The sequence below is a fragment of the Peromyscus maniculatus genome, chromosome 23 (assembly GCF_049852395.1).
Source record: "Peromyscus maniculatus bairdii isolate BWxNUB_F1_BW_parent chromosome 23, HU_Pman_BW_mat_3.1, whole genome shotgun sequence".
Lineage (NCBI taxonomy): Eukaryota > Metazoa > Chordata > Mammalia > Rodentia > Cricetidae > Peromyscus > Peromyscus maniculatus.
Window position 1 is genome coordinate 14,995,971 of NC_134874.1, and position 21,768 is coordinate 15,017,738.

Here is a 21,768-nt window from a genome sequence, read left to right on the forward strand (position 1 = left end):
GGGTGCAGCTCCGTGGTAGAATGTTTGCCTAGCGTGTGAGTCTCTGTGTCCTTCAAACCGCACGATGCTGGGATTGGAAGTGTCTGTAATGGTTCAGTAGTAAAGGCCCTTGCCACCACGCCTGACAACCTGAGTTCGATCCCTGGAAGTCCCATGGTAGACTGAGAGAACCAGTTCTGGAAAGTTGCCTCTGACCTTTGCCTATGCACTGGGCAACCTCCCCCACCTCACCCCCTGCACACACATACAAGTAAAATAAATGTAATGTAAAAATCAGTAATTCCTGAGGGCCATTTGTGGCGCACGCCTTTAATCCCAGCACTCGGGAGGTAGAGGCAGGTGGATCTCTGTGAGTTCCGAGGCCAGCCTGGGCTACAGAGTGAGTTCCAGGACAGACTCCAAAGCTACACAGAGAAACCCTGTCTTGAAAAACAAACAAACAAACAAACAAAAAATTAGTAATTCTATTTACCATTTTCATCAGTACCTGTTAGCAGTTACTCCCCATGCCACCAGTAATCATATGTATGCTCTGCCTCTGTTCATTTGTAGTTTCTTTAAATGTTACTTTCAAAGAAAATGGCTTATTTTGTAATGTGTATGAATGTTTTGTCTGCATGCATGTATGCGCACCCCCTGCGTGCTGTTCCCTCAGAGACCAGAAGAGGGCATTGGATCTCCTGGAACTAGAGTTACAGATGGTTGTGAACCACTATATGGGTGCTGGGAACTGAACTTGGGTCCCCTGCAGGAGCAGCCAGTGTTCTTAACAGCTGAGCCATCTCTCCAGACCTATTTAAATATTAATTTTGCCGCATACCTCTTCCTAAATCTGCCACCTGCACACACACACACCCCCTCTTGAGTTTACCTCCCTTTAGGTAACAGTACACCTACTTTTATCCTTCCAGAGTGCCCATGCTCACTAGTGTGCACATAGGGGCAGTCCCCTCGACACACCCCAACAGTGCTGGCAGCTGCATGCTCTGCCTCCTCTTTGTCTTGGGAATGTTGAGATAGTTTAACGTGTTCATGCCTCACAGATCTTTCTGATTAAAATCCAGAGAGAGCCGCCTTAGTCTCTGTAATTGTTGCATTGAACCATCAGACCGTCTGTGATTTATTTTAGGAGTGTTTTACTATCGCTCATAGAAACCAAAATGATTCTGTTTCCTTGAGATCTGCGGGTGTGCCTCACCCTCAGAGCACTCCTCTGGTATGTATGAGGCTCTGGGGTTGATCCCCAGCACCCCAAAAGCATCTTCTCCATTCCCCACTGCCTCTTTGAGTTCTTCCATCCTTCCCAACGCTTTGAGAAAGGCAGCCCCCAAGGGGCTCAAGAGTGACCCATGTCTTTGCCATGGCCATACCTGCCCTGGCCAGCATGACAGTGACCACGACCTTGCCCATAGTTTCTCCCTCCTGAAGAAGAAGTTCCCACTAGCCAGGGTGTTGGCCTGCCTGCAGGCGACTGACTGCCCCACAGACAGGTGAGACGATGTCTCAGAATCCTTCCCTCGGTGAGACGCTCTGATGCCAAGGTGGGCACGGAACACCTTGTGGTCCTCATTCAGATGCAGGCCAAGACAACCTGCCAAGGCTTGGGGGCTCTGACGGATGGAATTAAATATTCATGCCACTCATACACATACATACACACACACACGTACATGATTGACTGACTGGGTTTCTGCTCCATGTTTCTCCTCTAGAAAAACAAGAATAAGAAGAAAGGCAAGGATGAGAAGTGTAGCTCCGAGGTGACTACTCCGGAGGACAGCTCGTCACCAGGGATGATGGACATGCACGGTGAGCCCTCCCGCAGCCGGCCTCCCCGCCCGGGCCTCAGGAAGCCCTGAGTTGTGTGTTCCTCTGGCTGGTTTGTTCACATTCCAGGCAAAGGGTAGGAGGGCTGGGCAAGACTGCCAGGCCTCCGTGCCAAGGAGGAGCTCTTCAGAGGAGACATTTCTTTCCCTGGCATACCTAGCCAAGAAACAAAACAGAAACATAGAAATCACACCCTTTCCTCACCCAGGGGCACAGTCTCACACACGATCCCGGCAGCCCTGCCCACCCAGGAAGATTTGGGAGGGGGCGTGTGATGTGCCAGACCCACGACTGTATTTCCCACTCTCCATTTTTGCTTTGCTCTTGGGAAACTCCAGAATGGGTTTCTGAGTAGTTCGTGGTCACCGTAGGAACCCGGGCACTGCCCTCTCTTGACAACCTAACTTCCTGATTGGCTGTCTGATTTTAGAAGTTGTGATGTGTGTTCGTCCTATCCATCAGGGTGAGGCTGGGGCCGTCTCCTGTTTTCACCTTGTCTGTCTCTCTCACCTTATCGAGAGGAAAGGCTCAGATCATAGTCCTACGGCTCCGTGAAATGTCCATAAAAGGCGCACGCCTCATAGCCAGCCCGTTCCAAGGCACAGGATGTGCTCCGCCTGTCCCGACAGGCCTCTCTACGAGGAGAGCCCCCGTAGACGTTCCAACCTGAAGTTTTGGTGGGAGATGATTCGGTTTCTGTCACTATAACAAAATGCTTGAGATGCTGCAGTTTGAAAGAGGACGGGTGTGCTTGGGCTCATGGCGTCAGAGGCTGAGTCCGTTCAGTTGATGCTGTTGTTTTGGGGGCCTCCGGTAAGCTAGCACATCATGGTGGGAACAGCGAGGTAGAGGAAGCAGAGCAGGCTTCCTTGGAGATGTGTGCCTATAGTCCCAGGCTTCAGGAGGTAGAGACAGGAAGATCACAACCTGGCCTACATAGTGAATTCTAGGCCAGCCTGGGCTATAGAGTGAAACCGTATCTCAAGACCAAGAGGGGCCAAGGGGACCCCTTCAGTGGCTAGAAGACCTCTCCCTAGGCTCCACCGCTTAAAGTTTCTGCTGCCTCCCAACTGCACCAAGCTGAGGATTTAGCCTTTAACACATGGGCCTTTGGGGACATTTAAGATTCAAACCATATAGCAGCGTTTGATATTTGTGAATCAGAAAACCTGCTTTACTGCTGTTGTTTTGAGAAGTCAGGTGTTGCTGTGCTAGAGCAGCTGGCTGCAGCAGGAACAGCGATCATCCCTTAGGGGAGACATGGACGCTCTAGCCCCCCTGGCCACCCCATCCTGTCTCCAGGCTGGCCCCACCCTTCCAGAGTCTAACGTACTTCCCTCCCCTCCCCCCTCTTTCTTCTCTCCACTCCCTCTCTTCCTCCCTCCTTGTCTCTCTCCCTCCCTCCTTGTCTCTCTCTCTCTCTCCTTAGTTTGTTTATTTATTGTTTGTTTCATTTTGTTTTTTGTTTTGGAGAACAATCTCTCACTGTGTAGCCCTGGCTGGCCTGGAACTCACTGTGTAGAGCAGACTGGCTTGGAACTCACACGTCTAACTACCTCTACCTCCCGAGTGTTGGGATTAACACCATGTGCCACCACACCCCATACATGTATTTATTATATGTGCACATGCCATGGCACACATGTGGAAGTCAGAGGACAGCTTGGGGGAGTCCTATCTTCCCCTCCACCCCGTGGGTCCCGAGGATTGAACTCAGGTCACCAGGCTTGGTGGCAAGCTCCTTTACCTACTGAGCCATTTTGCCAGCCCTGTATTGGGAAATTTTTGTTGTTCGTTTTGTTTGTTTGTTTTTGGAGACAGTGTTTGGCTCTATAGCCCAAGCTGGTCTAAAATGTATTATGTAGCTCAGGCTGTCCTCAGGCTTGTAGTGATCATGTCCCTGGCTCCCAGGTACTAGATACGCCGCATCCAACTCTTGATCTTGATTTTAATGTTTTGACTTTCGAAGTTTTTTTTATTGCATTTATTTATTTTGTGTGTGAGTTGGGGAGATGTAGGAGTACTACAGTGTCAGAGGACAACTTGTGGGGGACAGTTCTGTCCTTCCAAGTAGGTTCCAGGGATCGAACTCAGGTCGCCAAGCTTGGTGACCAGCACCTTTTCCCACTGAGCCGTCTCGATGGCCCATGCATGTGTGCGTACTTTTGGCCATTCTGAACCTTTTGTACAAGGTGGTATCCAGCAGATTAGTTGAAGTCAAAAGGAATGGTGGTTCCCTGAAGTTGCCTATGCCCTCAGACAAAGCCTGCCTCATCCCGGGAATCCAGGCAGAGGCAGTAAGTACACTGGTGTCTTAGTTAGGGTTACTATTGCTATGATTAAACACATGACCACAAAGCAAGTTGGGGAGGAAAGGGTTTATTCAGCTTACACTTCCACATTGCTGTTCATCATCGAAGGAAGTCAGGACAAGAACTTAAGCAGGGCAGGAACCTGGAGGCAGGAGCTGATGCCGAGGCCTTGGAGGGGTGCTGCTTACTGGCTTGCTCCTCCTGGTTTGCTCAGCCTGTTTTCTTACAGAACCCAGGACCACCAGCCCAGGGGGGGCACCATCCACGGTATGTTGAGCCCTCCCACATCAGTCACTAATTAAGAAAATGCCCAGCTGGGCAGTGGTGGCACACACCTTTAATCTCAGCACTTGGGAGGCAGAGGCAGGGGGATCTTTGAGTTCAAGGCCAGCCTGGGCTACAGAGCGAGATCTACCATAGGCTCCAAAGCTACACAGAGAAACCCTGTCTCGAAAAACAACATCAGGAAGGAAGGAAGGAAGGAAGGAAAGAAGGAAGGAAGGAAGGAAGGAAGGAAGGAAGGAAGGAAGGAAGGAAGGAAGGAAAGAAGGAAGGAAGGAAGGAAGGAAGATGCCCTACAGGCTTGCCTACAGTCCAAACTAATGGAGACGTTTTCTCAATTGGGGTTCCCTCCTCTCAAATGGCTCTAACCTGTCTCAAGCTGGCATAGAATTATCCAGCACACCTCATTTACCCAAACTCACCATTCTGGATTCCCAGTCCCTGGCACCTAATCAAGGGGCCTGGTTTCTTAGTGACTTGGCTTCATCAAAACCCAACGGGGTTTTTGCTGCTGGTTAACGAGCAAAGAAAGACCCAAGATCCCAGGATGTAGTGGCAGCACAGGTCTGTAATCCTAGCTCTCCAGAGATGGAGGCAGAGGGATCAGGAGTTCGAGGCTGGGCTACATGAGACTAGGTCTCAGACAAAACAACAGAACTAGGGTTGGGGATGTGGTTCCATTGACAGAGCGCTCACCTGGCTGGCACGGAGCTCTGGGTCCTATCCCTAGTGCTGTGTAAACTGGGTATGGGGGTACAGGTCTGTAATCTCGGAAGTTCAAGGTCATCGTAAGTACCAAGCTCAGGGTGAGATATGGAATATGGCCCGGTTGGTTCCCCGCCATTCAGAAGCAGTCCCTCTCTGACTTTCCCATGACCTCCCCTAACTGTGTCGTGTTGAGTTAGCGATGTAACCTCTAGCCTTCTGGGTGGTTTTAACCCGTAGAATTCGGTGGCAATGCCTGCTACATGAAGCCCTTGTGGGGGTTAGAGGAGACAATCTCTGAAGAGCCTTGGCATGTTAACAGCTACCATTTATGAAGCCATCACAATGTGCCAAGCGTCTGGTAACAACAAGGCTCATCTCACAGATGAAGAAACTATGGCTGGGGTCGGGGGAGGGGTGTGTGTGTGTCAACTCACCCCATTAGCAAGCTGGTAACTTCCAATGCTAGAGTTGACATGTGAGAGCCTTTGTGGGCAGAATCTAGACTTGCTGCCTGGACCGATGGGGAAAGAGCCAGCTCCTGGACATAAGGAGCACATCCACCCGCTCCCCATCATTTTCATTTTAACTCATGAACAACCAAGACCAAGGCAGGGGTGGCCAAGCGTGAAGGCTTGGGGACAGATGTGGGCCTGGCAAGAATGTGTCCAGAAGGCTGGGGAAGGGGCACAGCAGGAGCTGTGGAGGTCACCCACACTGGTGTCTGTAGTCTACATATTCGACCATGTCAGCTGTGGACCACGGTTCCCAGGCCCGGGCCCCAACATCTGCCCGGTTGGACATTAATACTCAAGGTCGTTATTAACAGAATTTCCATCACGATTGGGTCTTGACCCAGGACTTTCTTGCAGGTAAATGAGGAGAACACATATTTCAAGTCAAGAGTTCACAAGAGAATGCTTTTATGTAACTAGCATTCCAGAGTACAGTTACGTGAGATCAGCGGGGCTCTGTGACTGCCTGGTGCTCCTCCAGGGGGAGGTAAAAGAGAGACTAGGAGTTGAGAGTTGGTCCACATTGGATGGGAGGCACACATCTGTAATCCCAGCCCTGGGGAAAGAGGGAGGAGGACCGGAGTTCAAGGTCATCCTCGGTGTCTCCTGAGGCCAGCATGAGCTACATGAGACTGTGTCTTAAATAAAAACCAGAGAAACAGCAGATAGATCTGAGGGGTCAATTCTCCCATCTGTAAGAATTTTGGTAGCAATACCAGGTAGGTAGGTGGGTAGGTAGGTAGGTAGGTGCCCATGAGTGGGTTGTTGAGTGAATGCAGTGTCTGGGCATGGTAGCACACCTGTAGTCCCCAACTCCCTGGAAGCTGAAGCCAGAGGATTGCTCGAGACTACGATTTTAGGCCTAGCCTGGACCACATGGCAAGGCCTTGTTTTCAGAACATAATGGGATAATTGTAAATGCTCTTTCTCAGGGCATGACACATAGTAGGTACCCGGAGCTCTTGGAGTGCCTCTGCCATCCTCCCTTTTACAAGGCCCTACACACAGCACCGCCCACAAAGACAGCCTCAGATTATAGTGCTATTTATCTTGTTTGAGACTGTCAATTTGTTTTTTGGTTTTTGTTGTTGTTTTTGAGACAGGGTCTCTCTGTGTAGTTTTGCACCTTTCCTGGAACTCACTCTGTAGACCAGGCTGACCTCGAACTCACAGAGATCCACCTGGCTCTGCCTCCCGAGTGCTGGAATCAAAGGCGTGCGCCACCACCGCCTGGCGAGACTGTCAATTTGAAGTCCTTGCTGGCCTGAACTCACTATGTAGAGCAGGATGATCTCAAATTTTCAGTAATCCTCCTGGCTCTGCTCCTGAGTACTAGGATTATAAGCATGAGCTGCCATGTGATAGAGTGTTTCTATAAGATCACCACTTGGGTATCTTCGGTCTAAAATGACTGTATCATACTTACCTGGCAGAGGAGGTCAAGGCCCGGAAGGTGGTTTCCAAGGGCGAGGTTCCTCTATTACACTTGGGATTTGCTGATTCACACATGACCCCTGTGATTCTCCCCAGTGTGGGAAACTCAACTGTGTAATTTGTGGGAGTTGGGGATGCGGTTATGCTTTTCCCTATAAAAATTATGTTGTCTTTTTTTTTTTTTTTCCCCAGAGCTGAGGACCGAACCCAGGGCCTTGTGCTTGCTAGGCAAGCGCTCTACCACTGAGCTAAATTCCCAACCCCTCCTATAAAAATTAAAAATCAAATAAAATGACTCTACCCATGAAAGGGGGGTCAGGACAAGGGGAGGTATACCCTGGATCCCAGGTCTGTCTCCACCTGAACCATTAATACCACTGCCCCATTACCTCTCATCTCTTCATCAGAGAAAACACGGTGTGACCAAGCAGTGGTGGCGCACGCCTTTAATCCCAGCACTGGGGGGCAGAGGCAGGCAGATCTCTGTGAGTTCAAGGCCAGCCCGGGCTACAGAGCAAGATCCAGGAAAGGCACCAAAACTACGAAGAGAAACCCTGTCTCAAAAAACAAAACAAAAAAAGAAAGGAAGAAAAAAGAAAAAACACGGTGTGATAAGCCCCATCGACTCCCTGCTTCAGTTTTTATGAACACTAGGCCATATTTGCCACGTGTTTTTTTAATGTTTTGTTTGTGATTGACTTTTAATTTGCATAAAAGACACATGTCTCTTGGGTATGAAGTCTGTGGAGTCCTGACAGTTGTCTCCAGTTTGGGTTAAAGTACGTTTCCCCACCTAGCCATGTTTAATCTGTACCTACCCATTTCAGCATACGTTGCCAAAGGGTGACATTAACCCAGACCCACTGTGCCATTATCTCTCCTAACAAAATTAGCAATAATCCCTTAATAACTTTAAGAATCCAGACCATATGCAAATTCCCCAATTGTTCCAAAATGTGTTATAGCTGGCGCGTTCCAAATTAGATTCAATTAATTGGCACACGTCGTACTTACTGGCTAGGTCTCTTACATTTCTTTAATCTTTAGTATTCTTTCCCAGTTCTCCTTCCTTTCTTTGTTAGGGCTTTTTGGTCCCTGCATGATGGGGACAGGGCCCAGGGCATTGGGAAGGTAGGAAAGTATTTTACCATGAGCATATATATACCAGGCCTCTTTTCAAACTGATTTCTGGGCCAGGGAAATAGCTTAGTGTGTAAAAGCACTTTCAGGGAAAGCTTGAAGACCCAAGGTCAGATTCTGGGAAAATCTGTAAATGCCGACTGTTCTCTGACCTCCACACAGCATGTGCCCCTGCACACAAAATGTATTACACACCAAAATAAATAAGTGCAGGCTGGGTGGCGGTGGTGGCTCACGCCTTTAATCTCAGCAACTTGGAGGCAGAGCCAGGCAGATCTCTGTGAGTTCGAGGCCAGCCTGGTCTACAGAGTGAGTTCCAGGACTGGCACCAAAACAACACAGAGAAACCCTGTCTTGAAAAATAAATAAATAAATAAATAAATAAGTGCATAAACACTTTTTGTTTGCTTGGGGGACAGGATCTGACTAGGCAGGCAGCCTTGGCTGGCCTGGAACTCAAGAGAGCCTTCTGCCTCTACCTTGAGTGCCAGGATGAAAGGCGTGTGCTACCATGTCCAGCCATAAAGCAATGCTCTTTAAAAGTTATTGGTGGGGTTAGGGTGGGAGCTGGGGAGATGGCTCAGTGGTAAAGAGTATTTATTGGTTGCTCCTGGATAACCCAGGTTCAATTCCCAGCACTTGAATAGTGGTTCACAACCATCTGTAATGCCAAACCCAAGAGAGCCAATTCCCTCTTCTGGCACCTGCAGGTGCTGGGCCATGCATGTGATGCAGACATGCATGTAAGCAAAACATCCATCCACATAAATTAAAGGGATTTTGTGGGTGAGGCTAGAGAGATGGCTCAAGTGGTTAAGAGCACTTGATGCTCTTCCAGAGGACCCGGGTTCAATTCCCAGCACTAGTCAGGGGGTTTATAAAACTAACTCTAGCTCCAGGAAATTCAAAGCCTTCAACGTGCACCTCCACCCATGTGTACACACCCACATGCACATACACAGACCTGCCACATAATTCAGATAAGGGCTGTGTGGCGGTGGTGGCGCACGCCTTTAATCCCAGCTCTCAGGAGGCAGAGGCAGGCGGATCTCTGAGTTTGAGGCCAGCCTGGTCTATAGAGTGAGTTCCAGGACAGCCAGGGCTGTTACACAGAGACACCCTGTTTCAGAAAACAAGGCAATTTTTAAAATAAATCTTATAAAAATGATTCCCGGGGTTGGAGAGATGGGTGAGTGGCTAAAAGCACTTCCTGTAAAGGACCTAGGTTTTGTTTCCAACACCACGTCAAAGCCTCCTGTCAGCCCGTTTAAGGGGGACTTTTCTGCCTTCCACAAGCACCTGTGTGGGATGGTGCACAGAATTACCAGCAGGCACACACATACACATCGGAAATTATTAAATAAAGCAGTGGCTAATTTCTGGTGCTCTTACTACCTCTTCATAGCCAACAGGAATCCAGCCTGGAGCTTCAGGAAATGAGGTGGAATGTTGTAATACTACTTCATGGCTTGATACACAAAATATCTGGTTTTCTCCACCCAGAATTAAGCCTCACGGACGCCAAAGTTTTTTTTTTTTATATAATTCAATATTTTTATTCTTTGCGAATTTGATATATGTATACAATAATGTATTTTGATCATATTCACCCCATAAGACCTCCCAGGCCCACTTCATCCCCTCCCATCTTATTTATTTATTCATTATTTATTTTTTAAATAATCTGTTTAACATTATTTTATGTACATTGGTGTGAAGGTGTCAGGTCCCCTGGAACTGGAGTTACAGACAGTTGTGAGCTGCCATGTGGTTCCTGGGAATTGAACTCAGGTCCTCTGGAAGAGCAGCCAGTGCTCTTAACCGCTGAGCCATCTCTCCAGCCCCTGTTCCCATATTTATTAAAAAAAAAAAAAAAAAAAAAAAAATTCTTTTCGTTTTTTTTCAAGATAGGGTTTCTCTCTGTAGCCTTTGCTGTCCTGGCTCTCGCTCTGTAGACCAGGCTGGTCTCAAACTCACAGAGATCCACCTGCCAGTACCTCCTAAGTGCTGGGATCAAAGGTGTGCACCACCTAGCAAGATTAATTATTTTATCTGGGCATTGTGGCGCACACCTTTAATCCCAGCGTTTGGGAGGCAGAGGCAGGTGGATCTCTGAGTTTGAGGGCCGCCTGATTTACATAACAAGTTCCAGGACAGCCAGGGCTACATAATGAAACCACATCTAAAGAAAAAAGATTTATTTTTATTTCATGTATGGAGCCCAGTAGAGGGTCAGAGCCCCTGGAATTGGAGTTATGGATGTTTATGAGCCACCCCATGGATGCTGGCAGCTAAGACTGCATCCTCTGCAAGAGCAGCCCGTGTTCTGCTACGCCGTCTCTATGGTCCTGTGTGTCCTCGGTTTTTTGATAACTTACTGAGTCTCATTTGTGCTGCTCATATATCCGTGGGTGTGGCCCCGTCCACTGGAGCATGGTCAGCCTACCAAGAGCGACACCCTTAGAGAAAACAGACTCTCCCTCGGGAGAGTCAATAGCCCCTCCTTCCGTGCTGAAATGTTGACTGGCTTGATCTTCAAGCAGCTAAAGCGACTGTGTGCCTTCGTGAGCCGCTGTGGGCCTGTCAAGGCGAGGAGCACTCACTGTTTTGTCTGGTCCGTCCAGCCTCTGGCTCTTTCCAATCTGCCACCATCTCTGTCCGGCACGCTCCAGACACGGGGACCTCCTTAGTTAGCCAGGGGCTGTGGGGGAGGTGTTAAGAGGGGGCAATAGTGAGGCATAGGAAAGCTGAGCCCCAGCCGCACGCACGCACGCACGCACGCACGCACGCACGCACGCACGCACGCTCCCGCTCCCCTCTCCTCAGCAGCCATAGCATGTCAACCTGTGCTCTGTTCCTGTGCAGACGACAATAGCAACCAGAGCTCCATAGCGGACGCCTCTCCCATCAAGCAGGAGAACAGCAGCAACTCCAGCCCTGCCCCCGAGCCCAACGCACCTGTGCCCAGTGACGGCCCCGAAGCCAAGGCCGATGAGGCGCAGGCCGACGGGAAAGAGCACCCTGGAACTGAAGGTACTTGCCGTCCGGGAATGGGGCACAGAGGGGCGGCTGCTCAGCGGGCTGCAGCCAGACCAGCCAATTGGGCTGGGTTCCGTCCCCAACACCGCATAAACTGAGCCTGTAGTACGTGCCTGTGATCCTAGCACTTGGGAGGTAGAGGCAGGGGGATCAGGAGGAGTTTGGGGGCTAGCCTGGATTGCAGATCATGCTTTTTAAAAAAAAAAATCACTGGTGTGTGTGTGTGTGTGTGTGTGTGTGTGTGTGTGTGTGTGTGTGTGTCGGGGTGGAGATGGTGGTGGCGCATGCCTTTAATCCCAGCACTTGGGATACAGAGGTAGGTGGATCTGTGAGTTCAAAGCCGACCTAGTCTACAGAGTGAGTTCCAGGACAGCAAGAGTTGTTACATAGAGAAACCCTATGGGGGGGGGGGGGAGGACGACCATAAACAAACAAATAAATAAATAAGCAAGCACATAAATAAATAAATAATGAAATCGAGTATCAATCACCAGAATTAGGAAAGGGGGTGAAAGTCTTGGTGAATTACGAAGGTGATAGGATAAGGCTGCCTTGTAGTGACATGAAGCAGGTAAAGGTGGGATTGGGCAAGGAAACAAGCCCAAGTCAGGGGGTTGAACGTGGGGCAGATAAATGGGTGGTACAAAGGTCCTGAGACAGAGGCGAGGTCGGTGTGGCAGAGAAGAAGTGAGGGGTTGGAAAACCAAGATAGAGTCATAGAGGAGGCTGGCCTCCAGTTGTGGTGAGCTCATAAGGCCACTGCCCCCTTGCTTTTTATGAGCAGCAAGACAAGAGCCATGGGTTGACAAGACCTAAAGAACTGAGAAAGCCAGGCAGTGGTGGTGCACGCCTGTAATCCCAGCACTCGGGAGGCAGAGGCAGGCGGATCTCTGTGAGTTCGAGGCCAGCCTGGGCTACAGAGCGAGATCCAGGACAGGCTCCAAAGCTACACAGAGAAACCCTGTCTTGAAAAACAAAAAAAACAAAAAACAAAAAACAAAAAAAAAAAAAACTGAGGAAAAGTGGTGCTTAGGGTGGAGGTGGCCACACCTTTGTGAGACGGCAGCCATTGTCTGTGTGAGGGAGAGTGGTAGCTAGGCCAGGGTGGAGTGGAGGGGCTGGTACAAGAGCTAATAACTGGTTGTGGGTGGTATAGAGCTTTCATCCCAGCCCAATGAAGGCTGGCACAATGTGACCAGTGTGAGGCCAGCCTGAGCTACAGAGCAAGTCTGGGGCCAGCACAGAACAAAACGAGGAAGTCTGGAGAGGTGGGCTCAGCAGTTAAGAGTATTGGTTGCTGGGCTGGAGGGATGGCTCAGTGTTTAAGAGTATTGGTCGCTCTTACCCAGGACCCAGGTTCCATTCCCAGCACCCACATGGTAGCTCATGCCTGTCTGTAACTCTCCAGTTCTAGGGGATACAATCCAATGCCCTCTTCTAGCTCCAAGGGCACTGCATGTATGTGGAGCACTTGCATGTAGTGAAATACTCATACATGAAATAAACACAAATAAATAGATAAAAGGCTAAAGATAGAGGTCAATGGTGGAGCTCTTACCAGGCATGCAAGGACCCTAGGTTTAATCCCCAGTCTCTCTCTCTCTCTCTCTCTCTCTCTCTCTCTCTCTCTCTCTCTCACACACACACACACACACACACACACACACACACACACACACACGAGAGGGGGCGTTGGGGATATAGCTCAGTTGGTAGAGTACTTGCCTAGCATGTAGGAAGCCCTGGGTTCTACTCCTAGTACTGTGTAAGCTGAGTGTGGTGTAATCCTGTAATCCTAGCACTGGGAAGATGGAGGCATGAGGACCAGAAAGAACTTCAAAGTCATCCTTGGCCACACACTGAGTTCAAGGTCAATCTGGAGAAGTGCCTAAGTCTTTGAAAAAAGATTTGTTTATTTAATTTTCACATTTCTTTCCACTTGACTCATCATCCATGGAGCTGTCTGGCCCCTAGGCCAGGGGACTTTTGATGTCATGGTCATAGTAAAGAAAGGGAGTCTGGAGGCCCCGGAGGGCTTCTTGGTGGTGATGCCATCGGACCCAGGCTTCAGGGATGAGCTGATGTTCCCGGAGGGCAGTTCTTCTAGTCAGGGAGACCAAGTCCCAAAATGACGCAACTCGAGGGAGCTGTGGGATGTTGGTGTGACTGACTGACCCCGGGGAGTGCTGAGGGGGGCTGGAGACTGGAGTTTAGAGGGCCTCTCTGACGCCCATTGGGGTGAGCTGGGGCGTGTGCAGTCCAGACTTCAGCTAGAGGAGTCCCGAAGAGCAAGAGGGCCGGCAGGGTGGTCTGAGCGCAGGTAGGGAAGTCCAGAGAGGCTCAAGGGTCTCAGATTCAGTGTGGCCGCCCTTTTTTGAGCATGTGGGGAAGTGTTCATGCGGGAGGTTGGCCCTTGGGTAGGGCGGAAGTGGGTGTGCAGGTCAGGATACAGAGGGTCTTGGTTGGGTTTCTTTTTCTTTTTTTGGTTTTTTCGAGACAGAGTTTCTCTGTGTAGTTTTGGTGCCTGTCCTGGAACTCACTCTGTAGCTCAGGCTAGCCTTGAACTCACAGAGATCCGCCTGCCTTTGCCTCCTGAATGCTGGGATTAAAGGTATGCGCCACCACCGCCCGGCTTTGGTTAGGTTTCTATTGCTATGATAAAACACCATAACCAAAGCAACTCAGGAAGGAAAGGGTTTATTTCAGCTTACAGTTCCATATCACAGTCTGTCGTCAAAGGAATTCGGGGCAGGAACCTGGAGACAGAAACTGAACCAGAGGCCAGGAAGGAGCGCTGCCCGCTGGCTTGTGCAGCCTGCCTTCTTATAGCACCCAGGACCACCAGCCAAGAGGTGGCACCGCCCACAGTGAGCTGGGCCTCCCATCCATCAAGAAAATGCCCTACAGCTTGTCCACAGGCCACTCTGATGGGGCATTTTCTCAGTGAAGGCACCTTTTCCCAAATGACTCTAGCTTGTGTCAAGTTGACATAAAACTAGCCAGCTCACAGGGAGTGATTTAGATATTAGGGTGTAGACGGAAGTTGAGTCTCTTCTACCCCAGATTTCCTGTGGTTGCATTCCTCCACCCCATGAGGCAGAAACAGAGTGCCGCCTGGCATGCATGAGGCCCTGGGTCCACCCCTACCAACACACACATACACACACACAGACACACAACACACAAACACACACACACACACATACAGACACACATACACACATACACACACACACACACACACACATACAGACACACACACACAGACGCATACAGACACACACAGACACACAACACACAAACACACACACACATACAGACACACATACACACATACACACACACCACACACACACACACACACACATACAGACACACACACACAGACGCATACAGACACACACACACACACACACACACACACACACACACACACACACGAGTTTCCTTATTGCCCTAGTGGCTTTGCTAAAGCCCTCTGCCATTTACGTCTGTGAGCATGACCTCTCATTTCCCCTTGAGGGCCCTTGTAGTCAGGGCCAACCCACTGGGCTTCCCAGCATCTTGCTGTTTAGATAACAGCTTGAGGCAGAAGGTGGAGGGACTGGGCTGGGCCATAGCCACAGCTCAGCTGCTGTTTACTACAGAGTGGGCTTGGACGGGCAACACCGACTCCCCTGCACCTACCTACCTGTTTTCTGGTTTCTAAAATGAGACCGATAAAAGTGATTTCCCTTATCAGGGTGTAGCAAGGAATGAAGGATGTGGGGATATCAGCAAAGTGCTCAGCACAATTCTGGGGTGGAGGCAGGAGTTGGGGAGCTGTGGAGAGCCCCTCACCCCCCCTCATCTCTGTGTGTGTGTGGGGTAGTTCTGAGGTTACTAGGGCGAGTGTGGTTGTATCAGCATCCTTCTTGGTGTCATCCGTGTCCTGCTGTCCGGCTACAGCCTTATTTCCCACTTGAATCTGGGTCCCCTTTCCCCTAATGGGCCAGTTGAGCTCAGCTGTAAGAGTTACACTTGGGGTAACACTTCTGTGACTGCTGTCTTTTGTACCCCGACACCCCAACTGCACCAAAGGCTCTATAGGCCCAGGTGGGAATCATACCAGGATCCTCTTCCAGTCACCCCAGGCCACTGGGCTTGTACCCACCTGCCCCAGGTCCCCATGCACAGGATGCACAGGGCATAATAAGCCCAGGCCCCATGTGACCTCCCCACAGGTGGGTAAACTGGGACAGGGTGGATTGGCCACTAGCTGATGACCTTGCTTTGAACTTGTTTACTGCTGGGTAAGCTCAGGGAATGACATCATGTCCAAGCTCCCTGGACTAAATTTAGGCCCCGGGAAAATAATTTCCCCTGGGTGAGCTCCAGAGGCACCAGGACGCTCAGAGAACAGGCTGCTGTCCTGAGTCCTGGCATGCTGCAAGCCGCACCATTGGCTCCCTCGGAGCCCTCAGGCCTGGCTCTCAAGGAGGCCTCGAGCCCAGGCATGTCTCTGCCAGCAATCAGGCAGTGGGGATCTCCAGATCGCCTGTGACTGCCTGCCTGCCTGCCTGGGGAGTGTTAACCCCCCCCTCCCCTCCATCTGCAGAGCCCAATGCATGCAGAAAACAAACCGGCCACAGAGGCAAAGCCACCGGTAAGGCTGACTTTGTAGGTCAGTTACAGATGTGTTTTGTTAAAGCAAACAAATAGATTATGAAATAGAATACAAAATGAACGTGGAGGGTTTTTTTGTTTGTTTGTTTTTTCCTTTGTTTTTTCTTCTTTCTTCTTTCCAAGCAGAGTATCATGTAGCAGCCAAGACTGGTTTTGAACTCCTGACCTCCACCTTCCAAGTGCTGAGATTACAAATATGCACTGCCATGCCCAACTTGTCTTTATTTGCTTCTTTCTCCCCACTCCACCCCCTTGTATTTTTGAGTGGGGTCTCACTATGTAGCCTGGGCTAGCCTAGAACTCACACAGATGAGTTCTCTACTTCCTGCCTCTACCTCCTGGGTGCTAGGATTAAAAGTATCCCACCATGCCTGGCCCTCTAACTTTTCCCTCTTAAAAAAAAAGTTATTTTATGTGTGTAAGTGTTTTGCCTGTGGGTATGTATTTGTACCACGTGTGTGCCCGAGACCCTCAAAGATCAGAAGAGGGTGTCAGATCCCCTAGAACTGACATTACCAATCATTGTCAGCCACCACGTGGGTGCTGGGAACCAAAGCCAGGTCCTCTGCAAGAGCAGCAGGCGCTTTTAACCCCTGAGCCATCTCCCCAGCCCCCAACTTCTCCTACTTAGTAACTTGAAATTCGTGCCTCAGACCTGGTGGTACCCACATGTAATCCCAGGACTTGAGAGACTGCAGCGGGAAGATCACAGATTTGAGGCTGGCCTGTGCTTCATAGCTTTGTTGTAAAACCTGTCTCCAAAAAGAAAGAAAGAAAGTCACATGAAATGAACCGCTTTGGTGCTGGTAAAGCTCAGGTGTAGACATCACGCTTCGTCTATGAGACAGCCTGGGCTCAACACCCAGGACCCCATCCCTCCACAAAAAAGATGGAACTGAGCCATTTCTAAGTGAGAAACAGTTCACCAGTGTCTAGAATAGTCTGTCATCTCTGTCTCGTTCCAGACCATTTTCCTCAGTCCATAAAGAAACTGCACATACTGCATTCACCGTTCCCTTATAATGACCAATCTGCCGCGTGCATGCGTGCGTGCGTGCGTGCGTGCGTGCGTGCGTGCGTGGACATTTTACATAAAGAACATCATCTATCTTGCCTTCCACCCTATCGAGGCAGGGTCTCTTGTTTCGGTGGCTGTGCTATTTAATCCAGGCTAGCTGGGCTGGCCCTGGACCTTCTGAGCCAGCCCCCTGTCTCCACCTCCCACCTCTCTGTAGCCATAGGAGTCCTGGTATTACAGATGTGTGCCACTGTGTTCTGATTTTGACATGACTTCTGGGGAACAAATCTGGGTTTTTAGGCTAGTACTTTTACCCCCTGAGCCGTCCCCCCGGCCTTCCTTTGTTCCTTTTTTATGACTGGGTAATAGTCCGCTGTAAGGAAGACCACATTTTGTTTGTCAATGTGGCTGCCCCCTCCGTTGTATTCACCGTTGTGAACAGTGCTACCGTGGCGTTCATAGTCCAGACTCTTTGAGGCTCTGCTTTTCAGTTCTTTTGGAAATAAAATTTTCTGGGTCATCTGTTTAAGTTTTTGAGGAACTGCCATTAACATGAAGAGTTTTCAATGTGAATCTAAGCCAGGTGTTCAGGGTATAGTAGTCACAGCATTCAGGAGACCAAGGGGAGAGATTGCCACAGTTGAAGCCAGCCTGAGTGATACAGTGAGTTCTAGGCCAGCATATATAATAAATAGGTAAGTAGACAATACTAAAATGTGAAAGACCTTTCAGGTTTACAGAGAGTTTGAGTCTGTGTCCCAGAGAGTCCACCAGTTACCCCCACCTAGGGTTAATCCGCAGGAGGGGCCGGTGTTTTTGAGACAGGTTGTCACTGTGTGGCCTAGATTGGCCTTGAATTCTTGATCGCCCTGCCTCGGCCTTCCACATGCTAGGTGTACAGCCTTGTGCCTCCAGGACTGGCCAGTTTGGGATCTGTCCATGCCGTCACAGATCACTGGACAGGGTGGCCATTGTCAACCTTGTTTTTATAGGGGAGGCAGGGGTCTTGGACAGAATCCCCTGATTCACCGGGGGCAAAGGCAGTGTTTGAATTTAAATCCATCTCTGAACTGAGTCCCTTTGCTTCTGGGTTGTCGGTGGAGCCCCCACCCTGTGGCCATTAGAAAGCCCTGCACAGGAACTCTGACCAGCCATGTAAAGGCGGGCTGCTGGTCTGGATAGTGGCAGGCAGGGACCTGCCTTCTACTTGGGGCTGTGCATTCGAGCCGTCTGCACCCCCACCTGCCTCGGGCTCTAGGCAGCTGCTGGCCATGTGCCCACATTACTTCTGTGCTTTTTCAGTTCATGCTTGGATTTTGCTCTTTATTGTTCCTCTGCCTCAGAAAGTAAGCCGTGGTTACTCAGCATTCTTCAACATTACTATAGTAGGCTTTTTAAAATCAGAGTGCGGCTAGATGGTGGTGGCGCACGCCTTTAATCCCAGCACTCGGGAGGAAGGAGGAGGAGGCTTAAAAGCAGGGTGAGGGCTGGAGAGATGGCTCAGCAGCTAAGAGTGATCGGAGTTAGATTCCCAGCACCCATGTTGGGCAGCTTACAGCTTCCTGTAGCTCTGGTTCCCAGGAATCCACCACCTGTGGCCTCCGTGGACTCCCTCACTGAGATGCACATACCCCCCTCAGTGATTAAAAATAAAATTTAAATAAATAAAGCCAGGGTGACTTGTCACTGGGGCCATGTGTGAGCAGCTTAGGTGGGATTTTGCGGTGCCTCCTTCCTTGTGTCCCAGAATCTAGAGGTGTGCGCCACCACCGCCTGGCACAGTTGATTTTTAACTCTTTTTTTTGGGGGTGGGGGGGTGGGGGGACAGTTTTTCTGTGTAGTTTTTGGTGCCTGTCTTAGATCTTGCTCTGTAGACCAGGCTGGCCTCGAACTCACAGAGATCCACCTGCCTCTGCCTCCCGAGTGCTGGGATTTAAAGTGTGCGCCACCACCACCCGGCTTGATTTTAACTTTTGTTTTTGTTTTCTCAGTGGTTAGTCACTGCTCCGATCACCAGAGAAACACCCTCACTTATGATTAAGCGAAGCTTGGGGCTAGGGATCTAGTTCAGTTGGTAGGGTACTCACCTGGCCAAGCACTCTTGAAACACTGGGTTTGATCCTTGGCACCAAATACAGCAGCCATGGCAGTGCACACTTGTGGATCCCAGCACTCAGGAGGCGGGGTCCATAGGACCAGAAGTCAAGGTTATTCTTAACTACGAATAGAGTCTGCGGCTGGTCCAGGGGCCGGCAGGATGGCTCAGCAGGTAAAGGGGCTTGTCACCAAGCCTGACAACCTGAGTTCAATCAGCAGAACTCATCTGGTAGGAGGGAAATGACCCCATCAGGTTGTCCTCTGACCTCCACATGCTCACTGTGGCGTGCAAGCCTAAACACTAGGTAAACAAAGGTGGGTTTTTTGTGTCTTCTTTGTTGAAGATTAGAGGCTGGAGAGCTGGCGCGGTGGTTAAGAGCACTGGCTGCCCTTGCAGAGGACCCCGGTCTGGTTCCCAGCGCCCCCTTGGCGGCTCAGAACCATCTGTAACTCCAGTTCCAGGGGATCAGACGTTCTTCCCTGGCCTCCGCGGGCAGCGGGCGGTACACATATGGTGCACAGACATGCTTGCAGGCACAAAACCCGTCCACATAAAAGAAAAATAACCCTTGGAAAGACTTATTTAAAAGAAGGAAAGAGAAGTGTGTGCCAAGAGTCAGCGCCCTATGATGTCCGGAGAATGCTAGCCTGAGCCAGGAGACCGCCATGATTGCTGTGGTGCCTGGTGCCCGGCAGAGGGCGCCAGACGCTGGCAGCATTGCGTACAAAATAGTCCTCTTCCTGCAGACAGCGTAGGTCTGCTTGGAAGGAGGGTTGGAGACCCACAGAGTCCACCCGTGGCCTGGCTATTTGTAACCGCCTTGCTGGCAGATAAGTGAGAAACTCCCCAAGCTTTAGCCCATCTAGCTCTGGAAGCCCCCGGGCACAAAACTACCCAGATCCGGGTATTTTTAGTACTTGGCCCATCTGGTGCCTGCTTCTCGTGTGTCTGAAAACAGCCTCTGTCGTCTTGCTCTCTGCTCAGATGCCTCTGACGAGCAGAATTCGCAGTCCTCGATGGAGAACTCAATGAACAGCTCAGAAAAAGCGGACCGGCAGCCATCTGCAGAGTCGGGGTTGGCGGCAGCAGAAGCTTCCGCAGTCTCTCAGGTACCTGCAGCCGGGCCTCGCTGGGGCGGGGCTGGGGTCCTCCGTGGTCTGTTGAAAATCATGCTGCTTCATCTGGAACACTGTGTGTCCATTCAACAGCAGCTGGAAGTGTTAGCCTCTGTCACCTGGGGCCACCGGGATGGGAGGGACGTGTGTCCTGCTTCAAGAAGCCTCTGGGGTAGAGAATGCACACTGTCATCCTAGTCTCAGCTTGGTGATGGCATTATGTGGGTCCGTCATCCCAGTGGCCCCACGTTCTTTAAAGTTAAGGAAGACTGGACCTCAGAAACCTGCAGGCCAGACTGTTCTTTGGCATTTTGCATCTGATCCAGCCGCCTGCACAGGCCCCCCCATTCTGTGTTGTAACTGAGTACCAACCTCTTTCTTGGATTGTTCGGTATAAACACAAGGCCCAGGGGCAGGAGGCAGATAGGATAGAGCCTAGCCCAGGTTCAAATCCAGCTCCAGTTCGCTGGGTATGGAGGTGCAAGCCAGTAATCCCAGCTACCTGGGACATTGAGGCAAGAGACTCACAAGTTCAGAGCCAGCCTGGGAGACTTAATGAGAGTGCATTCACCTATTCATCCGAATAGGATCAGATCTTTAGGAGGTACTGTGCTAACCTTGATGAAGAGGCGCCAAGAAGGGCTTTAGATCTGGAGAGGATGTTGCGGGGAGGGAGCTGGGGCTGGAGCACCTGCTGACCTGTGTGAGGCCTCAGGTGCTATCCACAGGTGTATCACTTAGCACCTGGGTGTCTGCCTTGCTGAGCCTCAATCTGTCAAGCTATCACTGGAGATTAGATGAGGAAATGTGGGTAAGATATGCAGCCAGAGCTCAGTGTAGACACACAGATGCCATCTGCCAGGGCCACGGTGTGTGTGTTGATGTGTGGGGCTGGAGAGATGGCTCAGTGGTTAAGAGCACTTACTGCTTGCAGAGGACCCGGGTTCGATTCCCACCACCTACATAGGAGCTCACAACCATCTTCTAACTCCAGGTCTGGGGGACCTGACAGAGGTACATGGTGCACTTACATACATACATTCACATGCATAAAATAAGTACATAAACTTGTAAAAATAAAATCTTAAAAAGATGGTAGGTTCGGGGTTGGGGATTTAGCTCAGTGGTAGAGCCCTGGGTTCGGTCCTCAGCTCCAAAAAAAAAAAAAAAAAATAAGATGGTAGGTTCAAGAGGAGCATGAGCCTAGCATGTCCCAGCGTAAAAAAGGGAAAAGAAAAAAAAAAGTTCATATTGTACTCCCTCAGGGGTCGGGAGGACCTCTTTTCGCTGGCCTGAGTCTCAGATGTCTTTCTCCTGTGTTCTTCCCTCCTCGTTCCCCCTGAGAGCCCGAGATTTGCCTCTGCTCTGTCTTGATGTGGAACAGCCCAAGCTAACCCATCCCTCCCAGATACTCAGCCTGACAGAGAGCTGCTCCTTCGGACGGGAACCAGCAGCCCGGGGAGCACGCTTGCCCACTTCCTCCTCTTACATCTGTGTCTCCCTTTAAAAAGCAAACGGGGGAAGCCAGGTGTGATGGCGCCGCACGCCTCTAGTCCCAGCACTCGGGAGGCAGAAGCAGGCTGATGGCTGTGAGCGTAAGGCCAGTCTAGTCTAGACA

The 21,768-nt window shown here is 50.4% G+C and overlaps 1 protein-coding gene and 1 non-coding gene across 3 annotated transcripts in view; both read left to right on the plus strand.

Moving 5' to 3' along the window:
• The window catches only part of Bcl7a (BAF chromatin remodeling complex subunit BCL7A), a 36,697-nt gene that overhangs the window by 10,004 nt on the left and 4,925 nt on the right, over positions 1-21,768 (plus strand). For both annotated transcript variants that reach the window (XM_076561044.1, XM_042267677.2), the window contains 3 exons: positions 1,713-1,809; positions 11,081-11,248; positions 20,020-20,144. In XM_076561044.1, the coding sequence (XP_076417159.1) occupies positions 1,713-1,809; positions 11,081-11,248; positions 20,020-20,144 (390 nt within the window). The remainder of the gene's footprint in view (positions 1-1,712; positions 1,810-11,080; positions 11,249-20,019; positions 20,145-21,768) is intronic.
• On the plus strand, positions 7,060-7,230 carry LOC121825534 (U1 spliceosomal RNA). Its single transcript, XR_006067864.1, has one exon. It is a non-coding gene; the product is annotated as a U1 spliceosomal RNA (small nuclear RNA).